The sequence below is a fragment of the Apaloderma vittatum genome, unplaced genomic scaffold (assembly GCF_000703405.1).
Source record: "Apaloderma vittatum isolate BGI_N311 unplaced genomic scaffold, ASM70340v1 scaffold2366, whole genome shotgun sequence".
Classification (NCBI taxonomy): Eukaryota; Metazoa; Chordata; class Aves; order Trogoniformes; family Trogonidae; genus Apaloderma; species Apaloderma vittatum.
This window is the reverse complement of record NW_009722097.1, coordinates 3,146-27,164: the sequence shown is the minus strand read 5'-3', so window position 1 is coordinate 27,164 and position 24,019 is coordinate 3,146. Positions and strand designations below refer to the sequence as shown.

The window sequence follows — 24,019 nt, the reverse complement described above, 5'->3', positions numbered from 1 at the left end:
TTCTTGGGTTGTTTTTTTTTTAATTAACAATTTTTTTTTTCATGGAGAAATGAGTTAAGGAATATAAAGCTTCACATCTGAAATGTAAGCCCACCTAAAGAAAGCATTTAGTAATCTGAAAAAAAAATTGCCCACCAAAATTTTATGATTTAACTAAGTGGATAACAGTAAAAACAAAATTAGCAACTTTTCTGAATCATAAAATATTTAATAAGGTATATTTGGGGGGGGGATATATTGTATATAAAATTTCAGATCACAATATGAAGCGATTTGAACCCTCTCCAAGCTAGCACTGCCTTCAAATGCTGTGTAGATGTATTGCCACTGATACAAGACCTACTAAAAGCATACAGTTTAACTAATACAGAAGTGGCTTTTTTATATGAAATATTTTTTACACAACTAGAGTGTCTTGAATACCCTCTTTAAGTGCAAAAAACACAGATCACTTTACACTAATGCAGCAACAATGCATTCATATTGTTCTCATTAGTCATTAGTAGTCAACTTGCATAAGATACAAGAAAAGCACAATGAAGCTCACAAAAATAGACTAAAAATCAGCCTGTTCTTGCAAAAAAATACAGCATAATAGAAGAAAAAGACAAAAAAGGATTATGCACACCACAGAATTTGCTGTTCTTTAATCCAGCTGGCTTAAGTGCTGTTTCTGGGGGGGGGGTTGCCATTTTTTGCAGATTTTTTGTTTTGGTTTGTTTTGTTGTCTGTTTTTAAATCAAACCACATGGACCAGGCACAACTAATATTCATGAGGCAGTGTGTAGCTAAAACTTAACTAACTTTTTGTCATCCCCACAATTTATTTTCCTCTGTCCTGAGGTAGTTACAGAAAACAAAAAAAATCATAAATTAAGCATCAGCTAGGCCAGTAAGAGCTGAGGCTTTTTTTTTTCCTTTCTTTAAAAACTATTTGTTAACTCGCCAAAACTACCCTTGATGTTAAAAGACAGCTGAGAATTAAGAGTTCTCACTACACCAAAAAGATGGCTACAAGGGGAAGAGGGTTAGCTGCTTCAAAATGTGTCAATATACTGAGTCCCATCGAGCTGGCTGGTCCACTGCTGAATTTCCCATTTTTATTCTCCTTTACTCTCTATACAGTCACTGGAAGAAGTTCAGAAGGATCTGAGCACATCATCGTCCTTTACTGTAACCAGGGAAGAACTGGTCCAGTAGTGTCTGCAGGATCTTGTTGGGAACCATGGTGTAGCCCTTTCCCAGGTCATAGCGGCAGGCAGGGCAGGTGAAGACTTCTGCTCTGAAGGAGCGCTGTAAACAACTCTAGGACATACAAAGACAGAGAAGTAAATTGTGAGGTCTCTGTTTCGGACTGACACCTTAACCAGCAAAAACTGAGGAGCCACTGTAAACCAGAGAGGCAGTCTGCTGTACTACCACGAAAAAGGAAGTCACTACAAAGCCCTCTGGTGTCTACCTCTGCCTCTGTGACTAAAACGTCCTAACAAAGGGCCTCTGCTCTGGGCTGGGATGTGAAACACTGAGCTTGAGAGGAATTAAAACAGATCACTACTGAGATTCCCCCTTTGCTTCCACTAGTGCCTTCCTGTGAATCACAGGCATGCCTGCAGCTTCCTTCTAGCTTCACAGTTAAACTGCTACACACCTGCAAGAGGAAGCTGTGCACAGCAGGCTTATTTTTTATGTAACAAACTCCATCCACCTCATCAGATGAGAATCAGTTAAGCCTTAAAAGACTCACGCAGAACAGTACAATCTCTAACACATTAGCAGTGTTAATGCTCTCCTTACTGTGTTATTGCGGGCTCCAGATAGCCCAAGCATGTGAGGTGAGTATCAGAAATTTATCAAGGCAGATCTGTGCCTTGTGTACTATAAAACTATAAAACTACTCCTTAAAACGTTACCGGGTTATTATTTTTTATTTGAAAATATTTACTGATATCTTCAAATTTTGGGCATTAGGATTTTGTTGCCATGCAGCTTTCTCCTCTCCATGGTTTTCCAGTTTCCATAATTCTAAATACTAACCCTTTCGTAACAGTTTTTCAAGGAGCCACAGTCATTCTATGTGTGCAGGCCTTCCATAACAACGCAGTCACTTCTACTGGAGTGATAATCTTTTTGAACAATGAACTTGCATTATCAGATACTGTACTAGGATAATAATAGTCTGAGTTCTCTTATGCTCGTAGGCAGAAGTACTAGGTATGGCAGGAACAGTTCAAGTATGCACAATCCAGCGCATGACTGTGTACACACCTGTGCTACAAAAATGAATTCTAGTACAAACTGGATTTCAAACTCCTTATGTTATATCCAGCTGACCAAGATTTTAAGATACATGAGTTATAAATTGACTTCTGATCTCCTACTAAACATAAACAATAACAAGATAACATAATTTACTCTGAATAAGCCCAAATCATTTTCTTGTATTTATCCTTCATCCTCTCAACAACTCAATAAGAGTGTTACACGATTAAAATTATTCCTTACCTATGTAAGATTAAATTTTTGTTAATGTACTCGTGGACCAAACTAATTCCTAGTGTAATTCCACTGATTAATAAGGAATGACAGCAATGGCAAGCTTCACTCATTTCTATGAGGAACTACACTAAACATACTTTCACGCTTTATTACATAAAATTCAGGTTACACAGCTATCACTGAATGCAAACTTCTTGCATGCTTTTGCTCAGAATGTTAGCCAATAATTACTGTCTTTTAAACACATATGGCTTTGGTGACTGGTGTCTCAGAGCCAAGAAAACAGCCCAGAGCAAGACCAAGTTTATTCTTACTTTACAGACGTTGTGGAGGCACTCTGTTGTCACTGGCTGGTAAACCAGCTCCTGGCAGCAGACACACATAAAGGATTGTTCCAGTTTCTTCAGAAAATTCTAGTGTAGGGCAAAGGAATAAAAGAGACAAATTCTATTACAGTTCTTGTAAATGCCACTTATTACATAAAGACGATGATGAACTTCCAGAAGTTCTTGAGTCCTACATATCCATGACTGCAGCTTTCTTAAAGTAACCAGGAAGCAGGTCCATAACTGCTTAATTTCTCTCACCTTTCATAAGTCATAGAACTGATGTTTTAAAGATTATTTACTTGTTGGCAAAGGTATTTTTATAAAAAAAATTAAGCAGACGGGAGGGCCCCTCGTGCCTGATTCTTAACATAGGTCAGGAAAGTCAGTAGTTGTGTTTAGTAACTGCTGGTAGAGATTTTGCATGTCCCTGAAAGATCTCTGCTTCTACGTCAAGGGAATTTCTGCTAAGAAAGGCACTTACGCACCTCCTCCTGTGCTTATGGATTATGGCTCACCTCTATCCTCAGGCCAAATTCTCTGCGGTATGTAAATACAGCCTCCCTGTTTTATCAGTCTTCTCAGGGCATCTCTGAGGAATGTCAGCACACATTTGTATCAGGTGTTTTACACACACAAGCATACTTATCTCTGGCATGTCGGTGATCTCCAAATATATCAAGAATACAAGCTTGGGTATAGAAAAAAAGTGCAAATCTCCCGGTAATCTAAATACAGTTCCTTGTAATACTTCTTAAAATATGAGATTTACTTTAAAGCACATTTTATTTAGTTAAAAGGGAAGGTGGTTGTCTCAGGCAGCAAGACTTAAGACTTTCACAGTAGCGACCCAAAGCTACCAATGATTCCCACTGCCTTTAGTGGCAACCAGATGGACATCTTAATAAAATTATGGGTAGGAATCTGTAGAAAAATGACTTCTCAGTAACCCAACCACTTTTAAATTATTGTTTTCTCCTTTTTACAAACACCTATTTCTAACATTTGTCATCATGCACAATTTTAAGTGGTGAAATTCCTTCTAGTCATTACAGATACTCAATAGAAGACAGGTAACAGTGAATAACTTCACACAGTTCATACACAGTGACAACTGAAACAGCATTATATCAAAAACTAGTACTGTAAGTGGAAGAATAGGGAATTACACATCCTTTTATATTACAGAAACACCATAAATAGCAACTGGTAATTTGCAAATAAACTGATTGTGTACATCCATTTTCAGATACCATTTTCCAAGCAATGGTTTGCTTTTTGCTAAGTTAATTTTTACCAAGTTATTTTAACTTCTTAGCGCCTTGATTTCTTCTGCACAACAGCTAAATAACTGTGAACTTGATACTGGTAAGACTAATTATCACTGAAAAACATAACATTTCAGGAGATACTCCTTTTGTGGACTTATACTAGTGTCTATGTGGTCTTCTATCTTGAGCTTTTGTTCTATTTTTTTTTAATTGAGGGGGAGGGAAGTATTTTCTCTCCTACATGAGGTTCCCTCTCTACAACGTGGGATAATCTAGGTTTGCATGACAATATCTTCATATCTAAATCTGAAGAAGAGAGTATTTTTATCTTTTTAAACAAAGCAACCAAGCTGTATTTTCTGTCATAAAATTATTTTCTGTCTGCACAAAAAGTTTTTAGTGACTAGAACCATCTTCCTTCATGTCTGATTTCTCACACTGGCAGAGCACAAAAATAGATTTAGAATTTCAGAGAAAACACGCTTCCTTCAAAAATGAAAAAAACCCCCCAAAAACCTAATCCCAACTTCAAAATGTTTTTTGAGCCAGAAAAGATCTCTATTATGTTTGTAAACTGAGCCATCAACAGCAAATTGTGCAAGTGAGGGTTATTTTCTTGAAATCAAAGTCTTACAAATAAAAATAATGTTAGACATAGTCTGCATTCAGCAAAAGTTCAACAAGCAAATTACGTTTTAAGAGAGACTCAAGATTTCTCCTAACAGTCTGAAGAAAAGGTAAACATTAAAAATTATGCATGCAGCAAACATACTGGTCCTTCCTTAAGAGAAGCAAGTACTTCATCCCACAGTTTCTGGTTCATACAGTCTTCTCTAATCAGCCATTGCTGCTCTTGGGTCAACTGGAAAGCCTCTCCTTTCCCTCCATCTCCCATCCTCATGGCTTTGGGTGTATTTGTAGGTTCCTCTATACCTGCTTAAGATTATGACCATCAGACGCAATAACAAGAGTGTTAGTCTGAACTAACAGAAGAGGGAATACAAAAGTGTTTCTAGAAGGCTAAACATGAATTACGCTCATGAAGTGCGGCAATCAAATCTCTACTCCAATTCATACCGTTCTGCATTGTTTTACACTGCAACACAGCTGCACAGAAGACTGTTCGTTTTTTCACAGAGGTTAAGAGAAAAAACCCTCCATAAGAGTAGCAATAAGATCCCTACACTACTACTTAACTACAGAGCACGTGCTTATCAAATTACATTAGTATTCCAAATAATTTCACTCTTACACAAAGTCTTCATGCTACTGACTGTTTTAACAGACGTAGCATGATGGACTTCGCTGACGAATGCTAAAAACGTAAAAAGAAATACCATCATCAATTGTCCTTTTCTGGTTTCCATTACTCTGGCTGGTTGGCTCCTGTTTGACGGTTTGCTTTTTAACCTTATCTTTCTTCTCCTTACTAGCCATGGCTTCCAGATAACCTTCTGGATACTAAAATAAAAAAGCATAGATTTAAAACAAAACCCAACAGCATACAGGAATACCTAAATGCTAACAAGACTAATTTCTAAAAGACTTTAAAACCCTGTGACTACGTATTAAAATAGCTACAAAATAATTTTTTTAAACCATACATGAAGAAGAAAACATTTAAATTAGTAACTATTATTAAATAAGTGTAGTCAAGTCGAAAATAATCTAATCCAGCCTTAACTGTATTAAAAGGAACCCAATATCCACATTTATGTCCTTACAAGTATACAAATCAGTTAGGCAAAGCTGAAGATGACAGTATGTTGTAAGATATACCATCGCCTTGCTGAGAAGAGAAACACTACGTTAATTCTTTCCATCTTTCATGGATTCTGCAATGCTCAAGTCCTCACAGGTCAGTTTATTTCTGTGCATGAAGTACACTATCCATACAAACTCCTTAGTCATACAAGGAAAAAAAATACATAAAAATGCACAGGTTTTCCAATTCTCACACTGACTCAGCTATAACAATAGTTGCTTGTAGAAATTCTTTTCAGCCTAAGGATGATGAAATTGGATCCAAACTCTTAATTCTCCGATCCATATAAGCAAAATAACTTGCTGCTATGACAGAAAGTTTCATCCACCATTCCTTCTGCTGTGTCACTATTATAGGATTGTTTCAGTCTGCACATAGTCTGTAGTAGGTTTTGGCATTAAATCCTGCCACAGTGAAGTACAAGAAAAGAAATTAGGCTTTAATTTAACTGATTGCTATTTCTCAAATTTGTTTACTATAACTAAGAACAAATAACTCTGTGAGTCCTGAATCCAACCTGTACGCTCAGACCAAGTTTCTTTGACCGCTCTATTCCTTCTGAAGTCCAAGGTGCAGGCTCAACATCATCTCTCCTCAGAAGATAGCGCCAAACTAAAAATCCACATTTTCCAATTTCTGGCCAGTATTTCACCACCTAAAGAACAACATAAAACTATTGTCATTATTTTATCACAAGTCAAACACATGCATACAGTTATATTTAACTGTTCAAGTAAAAACGGGAAGACCAATTTATACATTACTATTATGCAGCAGCTCTTCCCTCAGAAGATACAGTGCTCTTAAAATCCACATACACTTATTTCAGATGCTGAAAAGTCAATAAACACATAAAAAGCTAGCATACAATCAGAAGGAGTGAGGAAATAATTTGTTTTCCAGGTATGAATATGACTCCGTAAGCACATATAAAAGAGCTTAAATATTCAATTTTATAGATCCTATTATGGATTATGTTCTATTATGACTACTCGGAATAAACTAATCTCAGTTCTTGGTAGAGTAAGATAAGGCTAAAAAGCTATCACAGAGAAAAAAAGAATTATTTCTTTATGTAATAATGTGGAATTTGCAATGTAACACATATGAGTTTTTTGAAACAGCTTAAGAAAAATATTATGTTGCACTCAACAGAAATCAGAATACCTTATAAATGCCATCATATCTGTTGCCTTCCTCTGGGGCATACTTGCTGATTCGCCGTCCTTTTGAACTGCGTACCACTCTGACTGGCTTACCAGCTCTCCAGTTCTTAGATTCCGCTCCATTTTTGTCATCCAGTGGGGCATCACAGTTAAGGGCCAATGCCCTAGAAAGAGATTTAAAATCTTCATAAAATAGATTGCTTCACACAATAGGTTTTTGATAATTATTGTAATTAAGTCAAATCTACTTCCCTTGACTAATTAAGCTTTACTGAGCAGCATAAAACTTTTCAGTATATTTTTAACAAGTGCAGAACCGATGGAAGCAATGAGAGAAATGCCACTGTATATGATAAGAAAAAAATGGGAATATCAAATACATAGTTGTTATGGTTCCAGGAAAAAACCCAACTGCTATTGCTAAATAAAGCAAACTAATCCTTTTAGATTTAATATTCTTAATTTTTAAAAAGAACCCCTTCCCCACTGAGGGAATTAAAAGAAACCTGTAACGGAAGTCAAACTTCTCCTATCACTGTTCCCTATTAACTGCAGATTTTAAGGCTTAGTTGTGTACACAAAATCACTATCATGAAAAATACTATAGAAAAAAAAAAGGTACACAGTAGCCATCTCACAAATTCTAACTAAAATCTCTCACATAACACGTAAATTGCCTCAGCGTAGGAGTTAAATAATAGTAGCTAACTCAAGGACAAGTAAACCCTTTTATCCACAAACTACAAGACCCTCTTCTAGAAACGCAGAGCAAGACAGGATGAATACCTACCTATTAGACCAAGCTGCCATAGCGAACTTTATTTCTACTGCTGTAGCCTGATTTGACCAAGGATTGATTTTTTTTCAGAATCAGACTTAAATCAACCAAAGGATCTCAGAACAGAAAAAATAATACGGTTTACAAAAAGCCACGGTACAAGTATAAAACCTACGCTGTTCAGAACAGTCAGAGGCATATAATGCCGACTTTTAAAATGTTTCTTATATAAAAAACAAGACTTAAAAAAGGAAAAAGATCTGGACAATCAAAAACAGTATTGACTCAACTACATTGTAAACCTATTGCTTAAACTACTTTTATCTTCCTTCTCTCCTTGTTCTTGTTTACATCATGCCTCCTCTCTCCCTTTCTCAGCAGCTAAGTCAGGTTTTGACTCCCTCTCCTCTAAGCATTACCAGAAAACTTGAAAGAAGCCTCCTCCACTCTGCTTGACAGCAGCAGGTCATACTGAAAAGCAGAGCTGGCAAAGAAAAAGGTCTCAGTCAATCTCAGAACCCCACAGGTGTTAAGTGGTCAGCTGTATAAGAGATTATGCTCTAAGAGATAGAAAAGGAAGAAGAATTCTGTTCAGACAGGCTTTCAGAGGATGCAAAACCACTTCAAGCAGATGTCTAATTCGTCTTTTAGACACACACTTTCCTTTTCAAGCACCTGTTTTTGATAAAGCAATACCCTAATTCCTTGTTTTTCATGGAAAACTATCATGGAAGAAAGGGCTAGCAAAATAGGAAATGTTTCTTTTAACCTGGGAAAACGAACATGCTTTTTTCCAAATTAAATTTCGTACTTGATTTAACCATTGAAAAAGAAACTTTAAAAGGGGGACACAGAATAGAAAACGTCCACCCAAGAGTTTTGACAAACTTCTCATTAAATTAAAACAGAGTACTCTAAAGAAAATTGTAGGAGAATTTCAATCACAGAGATGACTACTAGCTGCACTGGAAACATAGCAATGTATTTCACTGAGGTGCGTATTTCTTTAAATCAACAAAACATAATGCTTGATAAAATGCCTCCTACCAGCAAGAAGCACCACTGCTTACAAAACCACAATGTATAGGAGTGAATGAATATCGCAAAATACTGGTTTTAAATTAAAGAAGTATAAGCCCGCTACTTGTTTTGGAAGACTTTTTAATATTATCTTCAAAACTTACCTATTCATGTGTGTTAATGTCTGATCAAATGAATGCTCTCCAATCCTTTTATTTCCAGAAAGATCTCTACCTCCACTGCCAGTGTAAGTGAATTCATCTCCTCGATCCTGTGCAAGAATATTATCCTTCATTTTAACACTCCAATATAAAGCAACTTGATTTAAAAATATTACTTCATTTATTCTATCTACTCAGACAGAGAGAAACTATAGTACAAGGCATAGAAAGATGTGTTTTCAGTTTCAGTGTCACTGTCCTTCTAGTAGTTGTGCCAGCAAATAGCTACTGGTCTGGACATAACACATTTCACCAGAAATGTGCCTACCTTAAAAATCTGAATGTAACATTCTCCAGAAAATTGCCTACCTTAAACTATTTTGACTTTTACATCTTTAAAAAGCTCTTTTTGCGGAAAAAAAATAAATCTGAGAAAGGGAATATATTCTAGCAAGTGGTTACTTGCTCTAGAGCTTTCATTTAGTTTACAAGAATATCATGTTTGTTAAAGTCCACCATAAATACCTTAGGGGATCACTACAGCTTGTGCAAGGGGCTAAACACTAATAAATAGAAACTGCTGTGCCTTACATACAAGGCAGGTGCTTTAATAAAATAATAATCTCAGCTCTTCTGAAGTAGGAAGAGCTAACATATTCGCATTCTGTAAGCTGATAAAGTTCCATATTTCCTACATAGAATTTTCTTTAAACTGAAAGAAGGTTGATAAAATCTTCTGTCATGAACCACAAAAACAGTCAAAATCTAAATACACATAAGTAAACCCAGCATTAGAATTTTCTTTAGGAAATATGTCACAGAAATTCATCTAACTTCTAGCAAATTCCGGTATTTATACAAAAATTTATATTCCACAAATATATTTAATATGATATTTCTTTGGAGATGCAAATTTTGCACAAAGCATGAAGTGATACTGGAAGATAAACACATAATGAGAAAATTCTGTTCATATGAATTTTTGTAGCAAAAATCTGAACATACTTATACTCAGCAGTAAAATTCAGTCAATGTCTTACCACTGTTTAAAGTCTGACATTACTAAGGATCCAGTGCAAGACAGTTACAGATATTTGACTGACAACAGCAGAAAAAGAGAAAGTTAGAAAGAGAAATGCTGGTTGAAGAAGGCCGTAGATTAATCATAGAAATTATGCTTATTTTATTCTGTGGAGTGAAAACCTAACAGAAATTCAGCTGCAGTATTAGAGTATTTCTCATTCAAAATTTATCTAGACATAGTGCCAAGCAGCAAGTGTTACGAAGTTAAAAAAAAACTAACAAAGACATGTACAACCTCTGGTATATCCTTTCTCAAAACAGTCTATTTACTCTGCTCAATGAATCTATTAAAAATAATAGAAATAGAGTGATGTTGTACGAGGAGATACATGAAACAACTTCAAAAGAATGAAAGACTGACAAGAACTATTTACTAAAGAAGGACATAAATTGCATAAAATAAGGTATCACAGCATTGAGCTACGTTTGATTTTTCAGTGACTGCCAAGGCAATGCACAGATCACAGGAAGATGACTGTGATAATAACAGTATGAATAGGGATGGATTTGCTTTATGAATCAGATCCATTCAAGCAAAATGTATTTTAACACTGAATAAGAAGCTTGTGCCAAAAAGATGTATCTTGGAAGGTTGTGAATCCATAATGATTTGGGTTTCATTACAAAGAAGAAACTGAACACACGTTCATGGTGTGTCAGAGTGGGGAAAACAGCTAAGGGAGTTTTTTAGCACAGGCAGAAATAAACTGAAGCTGAAAATGACTGTGTCTTCTTTTTAAAACATAATGTTGAGACTAATATTGAAATAATATATATATAAAAGAATGTAAAAAATAGTGAAAGGACAGAAACACTATATATGCAAGCAGGATGGAGAAAATTATTGACAAGACAGGTTCCCAACAAAGTGTTTTGTTTATCAACAACTAGGAAGAACAATCTTCACACGAAGAAAGTATTCAACAGACTTTTTTTTTGCCGTAAGAGACACACATAAATAAAGGACAAGCCGATATAGACTTATGTAAAAAAAACTCAAATGAGAAGGCATAAATGCAACAGTATTCATAATTACGTACTACAACACACTTCTATGGAAAATGAGTTAAATGTAAAAGGGCTAAAACCATCAAACTTCCAATGTCTTCAGAGAAAGACCAAGTGATCCTCTGGGCACTACTCTTTAACCACAGACAACCAGAAGACTTCATACTTGAAAAGACAATTCGGATATAAAGCCTATGCCTACATGCTCATCTCTTGAAGAGATTCCACACTTGGTAAGTTATATTTGCTTCTCTTTAATTATCCAAGTGTTCAATGCACAAATAGGCAGTACTATACAGATATGGGGGAAAACCAGAAATCCAGGGGAAGGAAAATGGAGGAGAAATGGAACAATTATGGATCATGACTGTTATAGGTCAAATAACAAAAAGATGGCATCTTTTAACATCCCCCAGCATAAGGAAGGCTCATTTTTGCTTTACTTCCCAGAACTACATTCACTTATTTTACATCAGATAAATAAAACAAAAAAAAAACTACCAAAAAAACAGATTGCAGGGAATAAATACACACAGTTTCCAGAATTGGAGGGAAATGACAGAAACCTTGGCATACTGGAAGATGACCTGGACTGGATTAAGAAAAACAGGGAGAACATTCAAATCTCTCATATGAGAGCAGCTCTTAAACACAGAGAGGAAGAAAGCTCAGGAGAACATGTAATGCCTGTATAGAGGAGATGGCAAGAATAAGGGAGGCACAGACACAAAGTCCTCGGAATAAATGTGGATATGAATACAGCCCATGACAAGAAGCGAACAGAGGCTACTGGTAGTCTGGAAACCTAACAGGAGACCTACAGAATCTGCTTCCATCATGGTTATGGTATTTTACTTTAAAACTGGAGTATACCAGGTGTATTCACACAACTTACTACCTGGAATCTTGTGATGAGTAACGACTCACTAAAATAATTTCTCAAGAGCTTTGAGTTCTGTGTCTATAGACAGGGCAGGAATATGCTACCACCTATACGTGATAAAATAAAGTTAGAAAGCTACTTTTTTTTCCTCAGGAGGATCCGAAAACAGAACTTAGGATACTGATACTGCTGGAAATTTTTGCATTCAACAGTTAAAAAAAAATTTGGCAAAAGAAATTACTGATGTCTGTATTCTTAAGAAACCTACTAACTGTCAAAAAGCCTTATCTTCTCTTCCTTCTTCCTTTACTACATTTTCCCCATTTTCTTACCTTAAAATACATAATTCTGCCATTTCTTTTCTGCTTTCCACAGCTTAATTCAACTTCCTTGCACCAAAACTGTCTTTCAACACCTACTGAGACCACTGCTATTCGCTCCTCTCTTAGTGCCTTCTGTATGTCTCTTTTTCTTATGGTGTCTCCATAAACGTATTTCGAAACTGTCCTGTTTGTAAAGTTCGATCATGTTACAGAGCAAATGAACTTCAGTCACTGTAGCACCGACCCAGTATCTCATACTGAGGCATTTGGGTGGTACATGAGCCTGAAGCTCTAGTACTATAAGCCAGTCAGCCTCTGACATACAATATAAGCAGATGGTCACTTCTATTAAATCATATTCCGCTATTTCATAATCAGTTCTAAGTCTAGCAAAGAGGTAATGGAGAATGAAAAACAGATTTTGAACCCCACCTAAGCACTCAACTACGTTATTTCTATGTGTTGCTTCTATGCAGCAGCTGACAGAAGCATTAGCTACTTCAGGTTACTGAAATATCATCTAAATGGGACAGCTCCCAGTTATCTTCTCTCTTCATTAACACCACTGGTATTGTATTATGCTCCAAATTCTAAGTTTGGTCTCAACATATACACAAAAGTTACATTTATCAGTCAGTAAAATACAGTATTGTGAACATAAACGTATTTTCTTAATGGGCCTCAGCCTTCAGTCTGTACAAAAAAAAAGTCCCAAAGGTTCATCAGTTCATCAACCCCTCGATTCATCAGTTTCACCTTAGTAAAATATGACCAAAGAAAGCTAGTATTTTGATTAATATGACAGAGCGAAAGAAAGAAGCACTAAACCTTTTTAAATGAAGCTGTTAAATCCAAGACAAATACTATCAGACAATTACATTTGAAAGGATTTTCTTTCTCTAGCAGTAGAGATACCTAAAACTGAAACATGTCAACATTCATCTCCATTAAAGTCTCAGAAGTCTATTTTCATGTAAGTGCCGACAGAATGGTCTACCTGCCCAATTGTCTGATTTATTTTTGATAGTTTTGTGGATTAGCACTGCAGTAGAAGGTACCAATCAAAAAGGAAGGGTTAAACTATGTATTTCATTTATAAATCAAAAAAACCCCACCACAATTGCCCCCGATGGCATATTCCACCACAATGAAAACACTTAACCATTTCAGTGTTAGCCAGTCTGGATCTCTGAACAGTAAGATAGCTTCAAAGCAGGAAAATGCCAAAGGTGGCTAAATAGGGATGGTCAACATTTTGAAAAATAACTGCCAATTGAAAGTACTAGACAACTAGTGTATGTGCACTCCTTTCTTAAGTTTTTTCATATTCAGTGCCACAATGGAGAATTACCAGACCTTTAAACTAAACATTAATATGTCAGTAACTCAAGCTACCCACTCTGGATTATTTATCTTCTGCTCTGTTCAAAATCAGTTCTAACTTGAGAGCAGGTTCACTGAAGATACAACACACAGAAAACCTCTTCTGGGCAAAAACACTTTTCTGTAGTGGAAGATCACTGAGAAGATACAACAGTTTTTTGAGACATGTTTTTTTAATTACAGTTAACTTTATCTGTTGGAGATCACTGGCTGATGATACTTCTGAGAGCAAAAAATTCTGCTATTAATTAGTCTACTATAATGCTAGTTAAAGCAAGGCAGGTGAAATCTTGCCTGTCTAAAAGATATGCACTTACTATTTGACATTCATTCATATATGTAACTAGAATTTGCTACTTTCATCTTTCTTTCACAGAATCATTAAGGTTGGAAAAGACTCCTAAGATCAAGTCCAGCTGTCAAGCCAGCACCACCATGACCACTAAACCACGTCCTGAATGACACGTCTACACAGTTTTTTAACACCTCCAGTGATGGCTACTCCACCACTTCTCTGGGCAGCCTGTTCCAATTTCCTGTATTTAAATAAATGCTTAATATAATTAGAGTTTATTTTTATAAATATTCATGTAAAACGTCCAGCAAGAAACTCATTGTTTGACACAATAAAGATCAGTATAATTATGTTGATCCTTCAGAATTTTATGAATTGGTTAATGATACTCCGTATATTGGACTAACATGAGTACTGTCTCTTGAAAATGTATGAATTTCAGAAAAAAAGTATTTCAGTATGTTCACACAGAATGTTTCTTGGAAAACATGAAATATAAAAAAGAGGTAGGTAGTGCTTTGATAAGCATTTGCAACATTGATTTCTACTATTTAATCTGCTTTATTGTGTCAAATGAGTTCCTCAATGCTTTATAAAAAACCAGATATGTGAAGTCCTGCAAATGAACTTTGGAAGAGCACAGACAGGAGCAGCATAGGTGCAGATTCCACACCGCATTATGGAAGAATCTTACAAATAGACTACTTTGACAGATGTAGTGCTAGCAGTAAAAATGATGAAGAGAATCTGTGTAACAAAACAAAGCTTTGCAGAATGTGAAAGTAATTCTGAATATACTGCAGGTATGGAGGAGATAATGAAATTCATAAAATAATGCAAGAAGGTATTTTGTAGTTTTTATTAATATTTTGTATGGACTGAGAGCTAACAATACGGAACAACAGAAAAGATCAAGAGGAGACTTGCAGAACAGGAGCTGTCCTGCAAATAAAAATCACCTATAAGAAAGTAGCATTAAAGCTACTGCCCTACAAATTATGTCAAGTACATCCTTAGTATTGTAGGTAACAAGAGTGGACAATTAACACTGAGGGTGAACAAACACACATCTGAGTGAAAACTAAGACAGTTGGTAGCTGTCAGATAGTGACACAAATTTTTTCACTTTACATTGGAGCTCCAAGCAAGACCTAAATCAGCAGGGTGCTTAGATCTTTGAAATGCGATGGTGCTGGAAAACAGCAACTTGGCATCAAGCATCAGGTTTTCAGCTACGTATTCAATCTAGGTGACTCACAATACAAAGACTCTCAGTGTAACAGCTGTAATGAACTTGCAATGTTGGACTGTCAGTGCTATAAAACAAGTGTGAAAATTGAAAAGGAACTGTTCCCTTGGTAACATAGTCAGAATGTCATGATAATTCAGAAAAATTATACATCGTACTACATCTCTTTTTTACCAGAGCTCACACTGGATTCAGATGATGCAGGTAAGCCCAGCAAACTGGTTAACTAAGCCGCAGGTCATACACACATATCTAGGCAAACTGCTGGTCACAGTGGTGTTTGGATCTAAAAAACCTTGTCTCAGACATGAAGTTCCAACTGCCACTTGCCTTTGCTTTAAAGCCATTTAAGTATGCAGTTCGCTAAAGCACTGGCACTGCACCTTTGGCACTTGTGGAACTGATCAATTGCTTTCACTGTACAATGCACACCAAACAGAGGTTCTGAAATGCTGTATCTTCACACAGGGCTCAGGCAAATCTAGTGAGCAAAATGCTGTTTATTTGAAATTAGACTATTGCAAACAAGTGGAGTAACAGTTGTACTGACACCTTGGGACTGATTACTCACACACAAGATTAATGCAAAAATACAGAACATTTAAAATGAACTGCACTGCAAGCCATTGCATGAAGTGGTTTGTGAATGCTATGTTCCAGGCACTGAATGGGTTTGGTATAAAATATCAATGAACCTAAGTGATGAGTATAATTGTCTGGGGTCCTTTTTACATCATTAGAGATGCTATTCTCTTTGATATTCTCAGAATCTTTTACAAGAGAATGCAAATGATCACAGCAGATATTATACTCCAAGAGATTCCAAGTTTCAGTTCAGAGATCTCCTGTATGATTCTATATACAAAACCACTTAAAACAGAAATAATCTTTGTAATTAAGAAGGAGGTTAAGCTTCATGTGCAAAATGATTTCACCCAATGCTCATCTTCTCAATCTTGAGGGCAGACCCTGTACTGACAGAATTTGTCATTACTGAGCACTCCAGTACATTCAGAATATCTCAACTTGAGCAAAGCTGCTGGCAAGTCTAGGTCTGCAGAACTGCAGGTTCCCAAAGGCATAGCCTAAAAATGGCATGATCTGAAAGCAAGGCAGTGAATTCTATTTCCTGGAATATATTTTTGCAATTAGTTTACCTCAGTAGTGAACTGTTAATTTAAAGCCACAAGCAGAGCATTAAGATGGCACAGGTCAGCAGCATGCATTAATGATGCATAAGGTTTATAAACATACAGCAAAGTAGTCTTCCAAAATTTATCAATTTTGTAAAAGCTTATACACAAGTACCTACATCGTACTACTGAAATTCAAGTATGAGTCACCTGTCTTTTCTTGTTCTCATACAATAAACCGACTAGATGTAAGCAGAGGATCTTATCTCAATTTTTACTTAAAAGTCATTTGTGGAATGAGATACTGTACTTAGGGTACTTAAAAGTATAGAATTTGATTTTTCTGTGGATATTCTTACATGGATTTAATTCTGACCTTTTCCATAAAACAGGGAAAATTGAAGTAAACCGGGAAATAAAATCTGGTATATGAAAAAAGAGCTGAAGAAAAACTGATTCCAAAAATGCACTTAAAACCCCTCCCCTTCGTATTGTTAGTTTAGAGAACTGCAAAAAAGCTGACATTCATCCAAATTTTAGGATGTCTTCTGCAATATTTCTCCTCCACTATGACTCTTCAAAATTATATATGTAATCTAGACTATGACAGTACTTATGTCCACAAAACAGGACAAACACATGCCAAGGATCCAATAAGTTTATTAAATATTTTGAATCGACTCATTACAGCAGCAGAACAAGGGGACAGCAGTATCACCACCAAAGAGAGTCTGCAGCATCCCAACATAACAGGTACAACTACTGAGTAACAGTGTTCTTAGGATCCACTGGCTAAGGCTCCTAGAGCTTGGGTTGGGCTTGACTCTAAGGGTGTAATAATGTATCCCAACACCAAGTACCTCCTCACGTGACTTGTTCAAAAAGAGACAGCGTCTCCTTCAAAGGCAATACTCTGCAGCAGTAGTGGCTGGTAGGTGCTGTGGGAAAGAATATATTACATTACGATGCTATTTCAGATGCTTATTTCTTTCTCCAGTGCCTTTTTCCTTGTGATTAATAGCTATGAATGTTTTAAAAAAACCAGATTGCTTACTGCTTTATCCTTCACCTGATGCATGATTCAATATTCCAGCTGATGGAGCAGAACTACAGGAAGTGATGTACCCCATATAAGCATATTTAATTGCAGAAAATGGAAATCTATTAATAAATATATGTTGTTCAACAGCATGAGATGAAAGTTGGATTGAGGTACTGTTTTGTTGAGTGGCATAACTGCTTTAATCGCTCTACTTAGATGTTAACATCAAAGTAGATGTTTTTCCAGTGCATTTGCAGATCATAATACAAGATACTAGGGCTTTCCTAAGAAGTTCTGAAAGTGCTCATCAGCAGGAGTCAAGAACCTGCAGAACTTCACAGAATCAAGTAACATGTACCTTTTATTCTTGCTTCATTAAAACAAATGTATCATGTACTTAGAAACACAACAAACCCAAAGAAAGAGACATCTATCTGTCTTGAAAGCAATAAAAATCATGACCAAAGCAGAATATAAAACATAGTATTCGCATACAATTACACTATCAGATTTTAAACAATTTTAAATTCAGGCTCTGAAAGCCATTTTTCTGAAGTATGAGCATAAGCATTGTTTAAGAATGATCTGTTCATGCATTTCTCCCCCCAGTAGTAAAAACTATTCAGTTTGTAACCTTCAGTGTTTTTTTCACAATCACATTTGCATAAACATTAATTTTAGGATCAGCAGAAAATGTCTTTACAAACATTGATACATTAGAAAGGTAAATCAATTGCTTGCATAAATGACATACCACTTCATCTTCAAATCCTCCAGCTAATACAAGTGAATAAGCTCCATCATTACTGCGTCCATGGATTCCACCCACATGCGGTCTGTGAACACCTGCTTCGCTCACCTGGTAACAGAGAAAAGCCAGTTTTTAGCCCTTATTTCAAACAACCAGTCATCTTCAATTACTTTTAACAACTAAGTGTTAACCCAGAAATGCCAAGTCCACCGCTAAACCACGTCCCTAAACACCACATCTACACATCTTTTAAAAACCTCCAGGGATGATGGTGACTCAGCCACTTCTCCTGGGCAGCCTGTGCCAGTGCTTGACAACCCTTTCAGTGGCATTTTTCTTAATAGCCAAACTAAACCTCCCCTGGTGCAACTTGAGGCCATTTTCTCTCGTTCTATCGCGTTATATGGGAGAAGAGACCAACCTTCACCTCTCTACAACCTCCTGTCAGGTAGCTGTAGAGAGCAGTAAGGATTCCCCTCAGCCTCCATCTCTCCAGGCTGAACAACCCCAGCGCCCTCAGTTGCTCCTCACAGAACTTGTGCTCTAGACCCTTCACCAGTTTCATTGCCCTTCTCTGGACACGCTCCAGCACCTCAAGTGTCTTTCTTGGACGGAGGGGCCTAAAACAGAACACAGGGTTCGAGGTGCGGCCTCACCATTCTGTACTTCCTACAATGATTGCCAACTTCATTGTTTCAAAGTCAAGTTCTTTATTTTCACTTACAGCTGTTTCCTTCCTACTGAAGGCACTGAGGTCAGACTGACAGGCTTGGTGAGCACTTCTGCCAGTTCCCTCACTATCCTCGGGTGGATCCCACCTGGCCCCACAGACCTGTGCGCGTCTAAACGGAGCAGCAGGTCACAAACCATTTCCCCTTGGATTACGGCGGCTTCATTCTGCTCTGTTTCTTCCAGCTCAGGGGGCTGGCTACCTGGACAACAACTGGTATTACCATTAAAGACTGAGGCATAGACGGCTTTAAGTACCCCAGACTTTTCCTCATCCTTTGTCATTTGCTTTCCTACTGCATCCATTACAGTATGGAGAGTCTCCTTAGCCCTCCTTTTGCTGGGCTTTGGCCCTTCTAATCTTCTCACTGCATAACCTCATAACATCCCTGTAGTCTTGCAGAGTTACCTGCCCCTTTCTCCAAAGGCTGTAAACTCTCTTTTTTTTTTTCTTGAGCTCCAGCCAAATCTCTCTGTTCAGCCAGGCTGGTCTTCCCTGTCAGCCCGTCTTTTGACACATGTGAATGGCCTACTCCTGTACCTTTAAAAATTCCTTCTTGAACAATGTCCAGCCTTCCTGGATTCCTTTGCCCTTCAGAACTTATTTCCAAGAGACCTGTCTCCTAAACAGGCTGAAGTCTGCCCTCAAGAAGTATAAGGTTGCAGTTCTGCTGACCCTCCTCTTTCCTTCTCTGAGAATTGAAAACTCTATCATTTCATGATCGTCTTCCCCAAGACAGCCACCAAACATCACACCACCCACAAATCCCTTCAGATCTTGACTTTGTCCTTCTTCTCATTCTGCCTCTCCCACTCCTGAACTCCTTTTCCAAAACTACACATTTAAGTAACTCCCATGAAAGTTTACATTCTTCTGCCATAGTCTCGTACTTTCATAATACAATACGTCACGTCAGAGGTCCATCTGGACAAAAATGCTGTCTCTTAACAGGTAAGAGCTGTACACAGTATGAAAAATGATACTTTCTTGTGCAGTTTCTCAGCATCCACCCTTCTGTGCCTTAGACTTCCTAAACTACTAAAAACTTTTGTATTGAAGAGAGAAAAGTACTACTAGCACTACTTTTGCTAATTTTGAAGTGGGCAGTGAACGTTTCTTTTTGTTTTGACATCTTTTTGAATTACAAAAGTATTGATCCCTAATCACTTTTTTCATACTATACATCACTTTGTAGCCATCTACACTACACCACACCACATTTTTAACATTCTTCCAGAATGAAAGGTCTTTTTGGTTGAATGAAAACCATTTGATTCCATTAATTACCCTGATTTTTATTCATAATAACAATATATTTTATTCTTCTGACTCTTCCTTTCACAGTAATTTAACACTTGATTCATATTTTGATTACTGTTGGGTATTAAGATGACGTATTTTCAATATTAGCTATTAGAAAAATACTTTCCTAAATAACAAGAATAAGTAGCTGAAAGTTCATTTCAAATTATACAGTTAGAACTGTTCTGCACCCCAGCTTTACTATCCACAACTTCAAAATATCACCTTACTTTATCAGCTATTTGCCATTTTTTTCAGACCATTTATAAGTATACTGAATAAAACAGCCCCACTATTGCACTCCTCTTTCCTGCTGTATCGAACATCCCTTCATTCATTACTCTCTCCCTTTTTTCATTTCCAGGTTTTATCAGTTAAATTTAGGTTTCTAGTAGGCGATGAACTCTGATAAGTAATTCACGTCACAGATGCTCTTCAGATGCTCTCTCCACAAGCATTACTTAATCAATTTCCTTCGAGGGAAAGGAGTGTTTGTGTCATAAAAACCTACACAAAACAGAAATAAAGAAACTACAGTCTAAATTTTCATAGATTTGCTGAGATAAAATCATTCCTCATGCAAAAGACTTGTCATATGAGAAATGTGTAATATAATATTCTATGCAGAAAATATTTTGATCCTTAAAAAAAAAGGATTAAGTACTTCATATAATTTGTACCCAGAACTAAGTAATTATGTAGAAATGGTAATTCCTCTTTGATGTCTAGCCTACACATATATATACCAAAATTAGCCATTCTCTACTTAATTTTCTGACAAAGGCAGTGCTCTAATTCTGTTCTTTTTTCCTACCAGCACTAGAAAGATCTGAAAACTATTAGCTTTTGTGTAACTAATGGAATTGCTAACAAAAAAGTGAACTAATAATTTTAATTATTGTTGAATCAGTGAAAACTTGATTTTGAGTTTGCGTAAGCAATTATAGAACCTTCTCTTACATATGTGGTTTTATATAACCTAGAAGCCAATAAAAGATAACTATTTAATTTAATGCCTTTCGCAAAAAAATTCTTCAAACACAGGAAAGGTCAATGAAATATCCCAAAGAATCAGAATTGAATCTTCCTCTTAATCAAGTAATTTTGTATAAAATTGCTGGTAGGATGAACAACATAATTTTACACTACAAAGTTAATTTGCTTCACACACTCCTCCCTGTTTGGTCCCCATGTGTTGCCTGCTCTAGCTGAGAGGCGTCCCTGCCCATGACAGGGAGGTTGGATTAGATGATCCCTAAGGTCCCCTCCAGCCTAGGCCATTCTATGATTCTATGAACTAAGGCTTTTATTGATGGAAGTGTGGACAATTGACCTGAGGTAAGAAAGGATCAAAAGAACTAGTTTAGGTTTCAACTGCTTCACTGTGATTTCTGCCAAGGACAGAAACTGAAAACTGTTACTAACGGGAAAATGTCTGCTGCTAACCATATTAGCCTTAAAACTTGCATGCCCTTCCAAATCCCGAATTCTTCACACAGTACTGGAATATACTACCATCAGAGGAAAATTGCCCATGAAGCATTCTCTTCTACCAGTTGAACAATAAAACATCTGTTTTCTTCTCATGATAAAGCAGGTGATGAAAAGTTCTGAAAACAACTCAGAAGAGACTTTTGATTCTTGGCTTGCCTCCCACAAGCAGTTTAAAATAATTGGTCTTATTCTTCTAAATAGGATGGAAATCAACTACAAATGTTTCCACAAGCAAGAGACAAAGAAGTAACTGATTTTGAAAATAAAGAAGTATGTATTCCTCAACTAAAACAGCAACAAAAAAATCGAAGATAAGCCAAAAAATCAGTGCTATAAGATAAGGCTGGGGAAAAAGGAGTAAGTACTGGGACAAAATGAAGCTGTCCTATCTTCCCTGTCCCTCTAGGTATTGGCACTGTTCTTATACAATCAAAATGTGAAATGGCCTGGGAAAATCAGCTCCACTCCCACTCCAGATGTGATTATTTTTCTGCTAGTTTTTTTACCAACCAAGTTTACCATAGAGTCCAAGAAATATTTGCAACAGAAAATATGATAGCGTTAAGAAACAGTAAAGGCTAAATGGACAGCTAATTTCAGTAGCAGTACAGGCTTACACTGGTTTAAGCTGTTCATCAGAATCAAAGATTTGAACATCCATTACATATGACCAAAAAAAACCCAGGGAGTCAATTTATAGTGATATGTAATGTTTTCAAAAACCACAGTTTCCATCTCCTAAGTGTGATAATCACTTCATGTGAAGTACACTTCATAAAATACTTGGCTCTAGTCACTAAGTATCCCACCAACATCCTAATGAAGACAGACTTCTTAGTAAGTTGTGTTGTAAAATCAGTATACTTCAACCTTGACTGCTATTGCATTACTTCCCATAATAGAATCATAAGGTATTTGATTTATTTAGTCCTGGTGAAAATGGCAGTTGTCAATCTAAGGGTATTTCAGTACCCAACCTATTCATCATTATATTTACTTACTTCAACTACAGCTAATATTGAAACAACATACCTGAACTCTGAACTTCCAGGTTGTCCCAACAGGAACACCAGGTATAGGTCCATAATGATTTGAAGGAACAATAGTGCATTCCTTAGTGCGACCAACACAGGCCATGCCCTAAAAATGCATCAGACAAAGTAGATTAGCACTATAATATTGAAGAGTATTTGAAAATTCAGTGCGTGCATCAAGAAATCTGACTGTTACAACAAACAAGTACTTTAAGATATGTTAACAATTGTTAAAAGGAGTGTAACTAAATAATACATGTTATGGGTTTGGGGAGGGATTTGGGTTTTCTTATGTTGTTTTTACCTCTAGTCTCCTTAATACGTCCACTGATTTAACTACCAGTAGATAGTGAGCAGGATTAAACATTGTCTTACTGTTGTGCAGCCCAGTACTGAATTTTGTGCAGTGCATATATAAGTAGAATTACAGATGTAGCACATACATGAACAATTAGAGTAACAGCTATTTCTAAAATACACTCTACCTTGCCCCAGTCTCTCTGGCTTTCAGTACTGGCAGATGGCATCTTTGCTTTCTTTTTACTCTGTTTGAGCTTTTCTCCAGCCTTTACAACTTCATTAGAATCATTTTTGCAGGAAGGACAATACCTAAAAAAAGGTTTTAGTAAATTCTCAATTACTTCATAGTAATGCCAATACATTTCTTGTAGCCAAAGTAGTGTAAATTTGTTTATCTTGACTGAATACTTCAAGCTAGCAAACATATACTAGTCTTAAGCAGCTGAAGCCTATGGCTTAAAAAATGAACCCAACATGAACAAATACTGTCAACTTTTAAAAAAGGGAATTTCGATATCTTTGAAAATAGAGTGCTAGAGGTGTAATATTTAACTATTCTTTCTCAGATGATATGTGAGAGGTCCCCATGTCCTCTGTATTCTTTCTTCATTCTGTCCTCTTTCATTTAGATCATGTAAAAGGGAAGACAGCTGAGATTAGACTATGCTTCTATCCAGTAGTCATGGTTTGGTTCTATGTCCTGCCCACTCCACCCTTATTTTTTGCTTCTAGTGCAATAAATTTCACTGCAGACAGCTCAGCATCAAACATAACCAAGGCATCATGTAGCATGCACAGCCACACACACACACACACACACGCTAACAAAAACACACACTCTCTCCCTCACTCCACAACACTGAAGCCACTTGGAATACATCACTGAGACTCCTTCCAGCTAACACAAAGCCATCCTGGTAAGAAAGCAGGAGATACTAGTATGCAGCGACTATGGCAGAGAGAGAAAGGCAGTACACTGTTCCTTTTGCTGCTTCTAATAACATTTTTATCCCACTCCAGGAATGC

At 36.7% G+C, this 24,019-nt stretch overlaps 1 protein-coding gene across 1 annotated transcript; it reads right to left on the bottom strand.

Moving 5' to 3' along the window:
- Positions 1-193: 193 nt before the first annotated feature.
- LOC104275622 (E3 ubiquitin-protein ligase UHRF2-like) lies at positions 194-23,302 on the bottom strand (the record flags this gene model as incomplete). Its single annotated transcript, XM_009871625.1, has 10 exons — positions 194-1,305; positions 2,811-2,909; positions 4,866-5,026; positions 5,431-5,554; positions 6,376-6,513; positions 7,026-7,188; positions 8,987-9,093; positions 18,137-18,241; positions 22,692-22,799; positions 23,179-23,302. Coding segments are annotated over 10 exons (1,276 nt in total), but the record flags the coding sequence as incomplete, so codon positions are not given.
- Between the last annotated feature and the right edge of the window lie 717 nt (positions 23,303-24,019).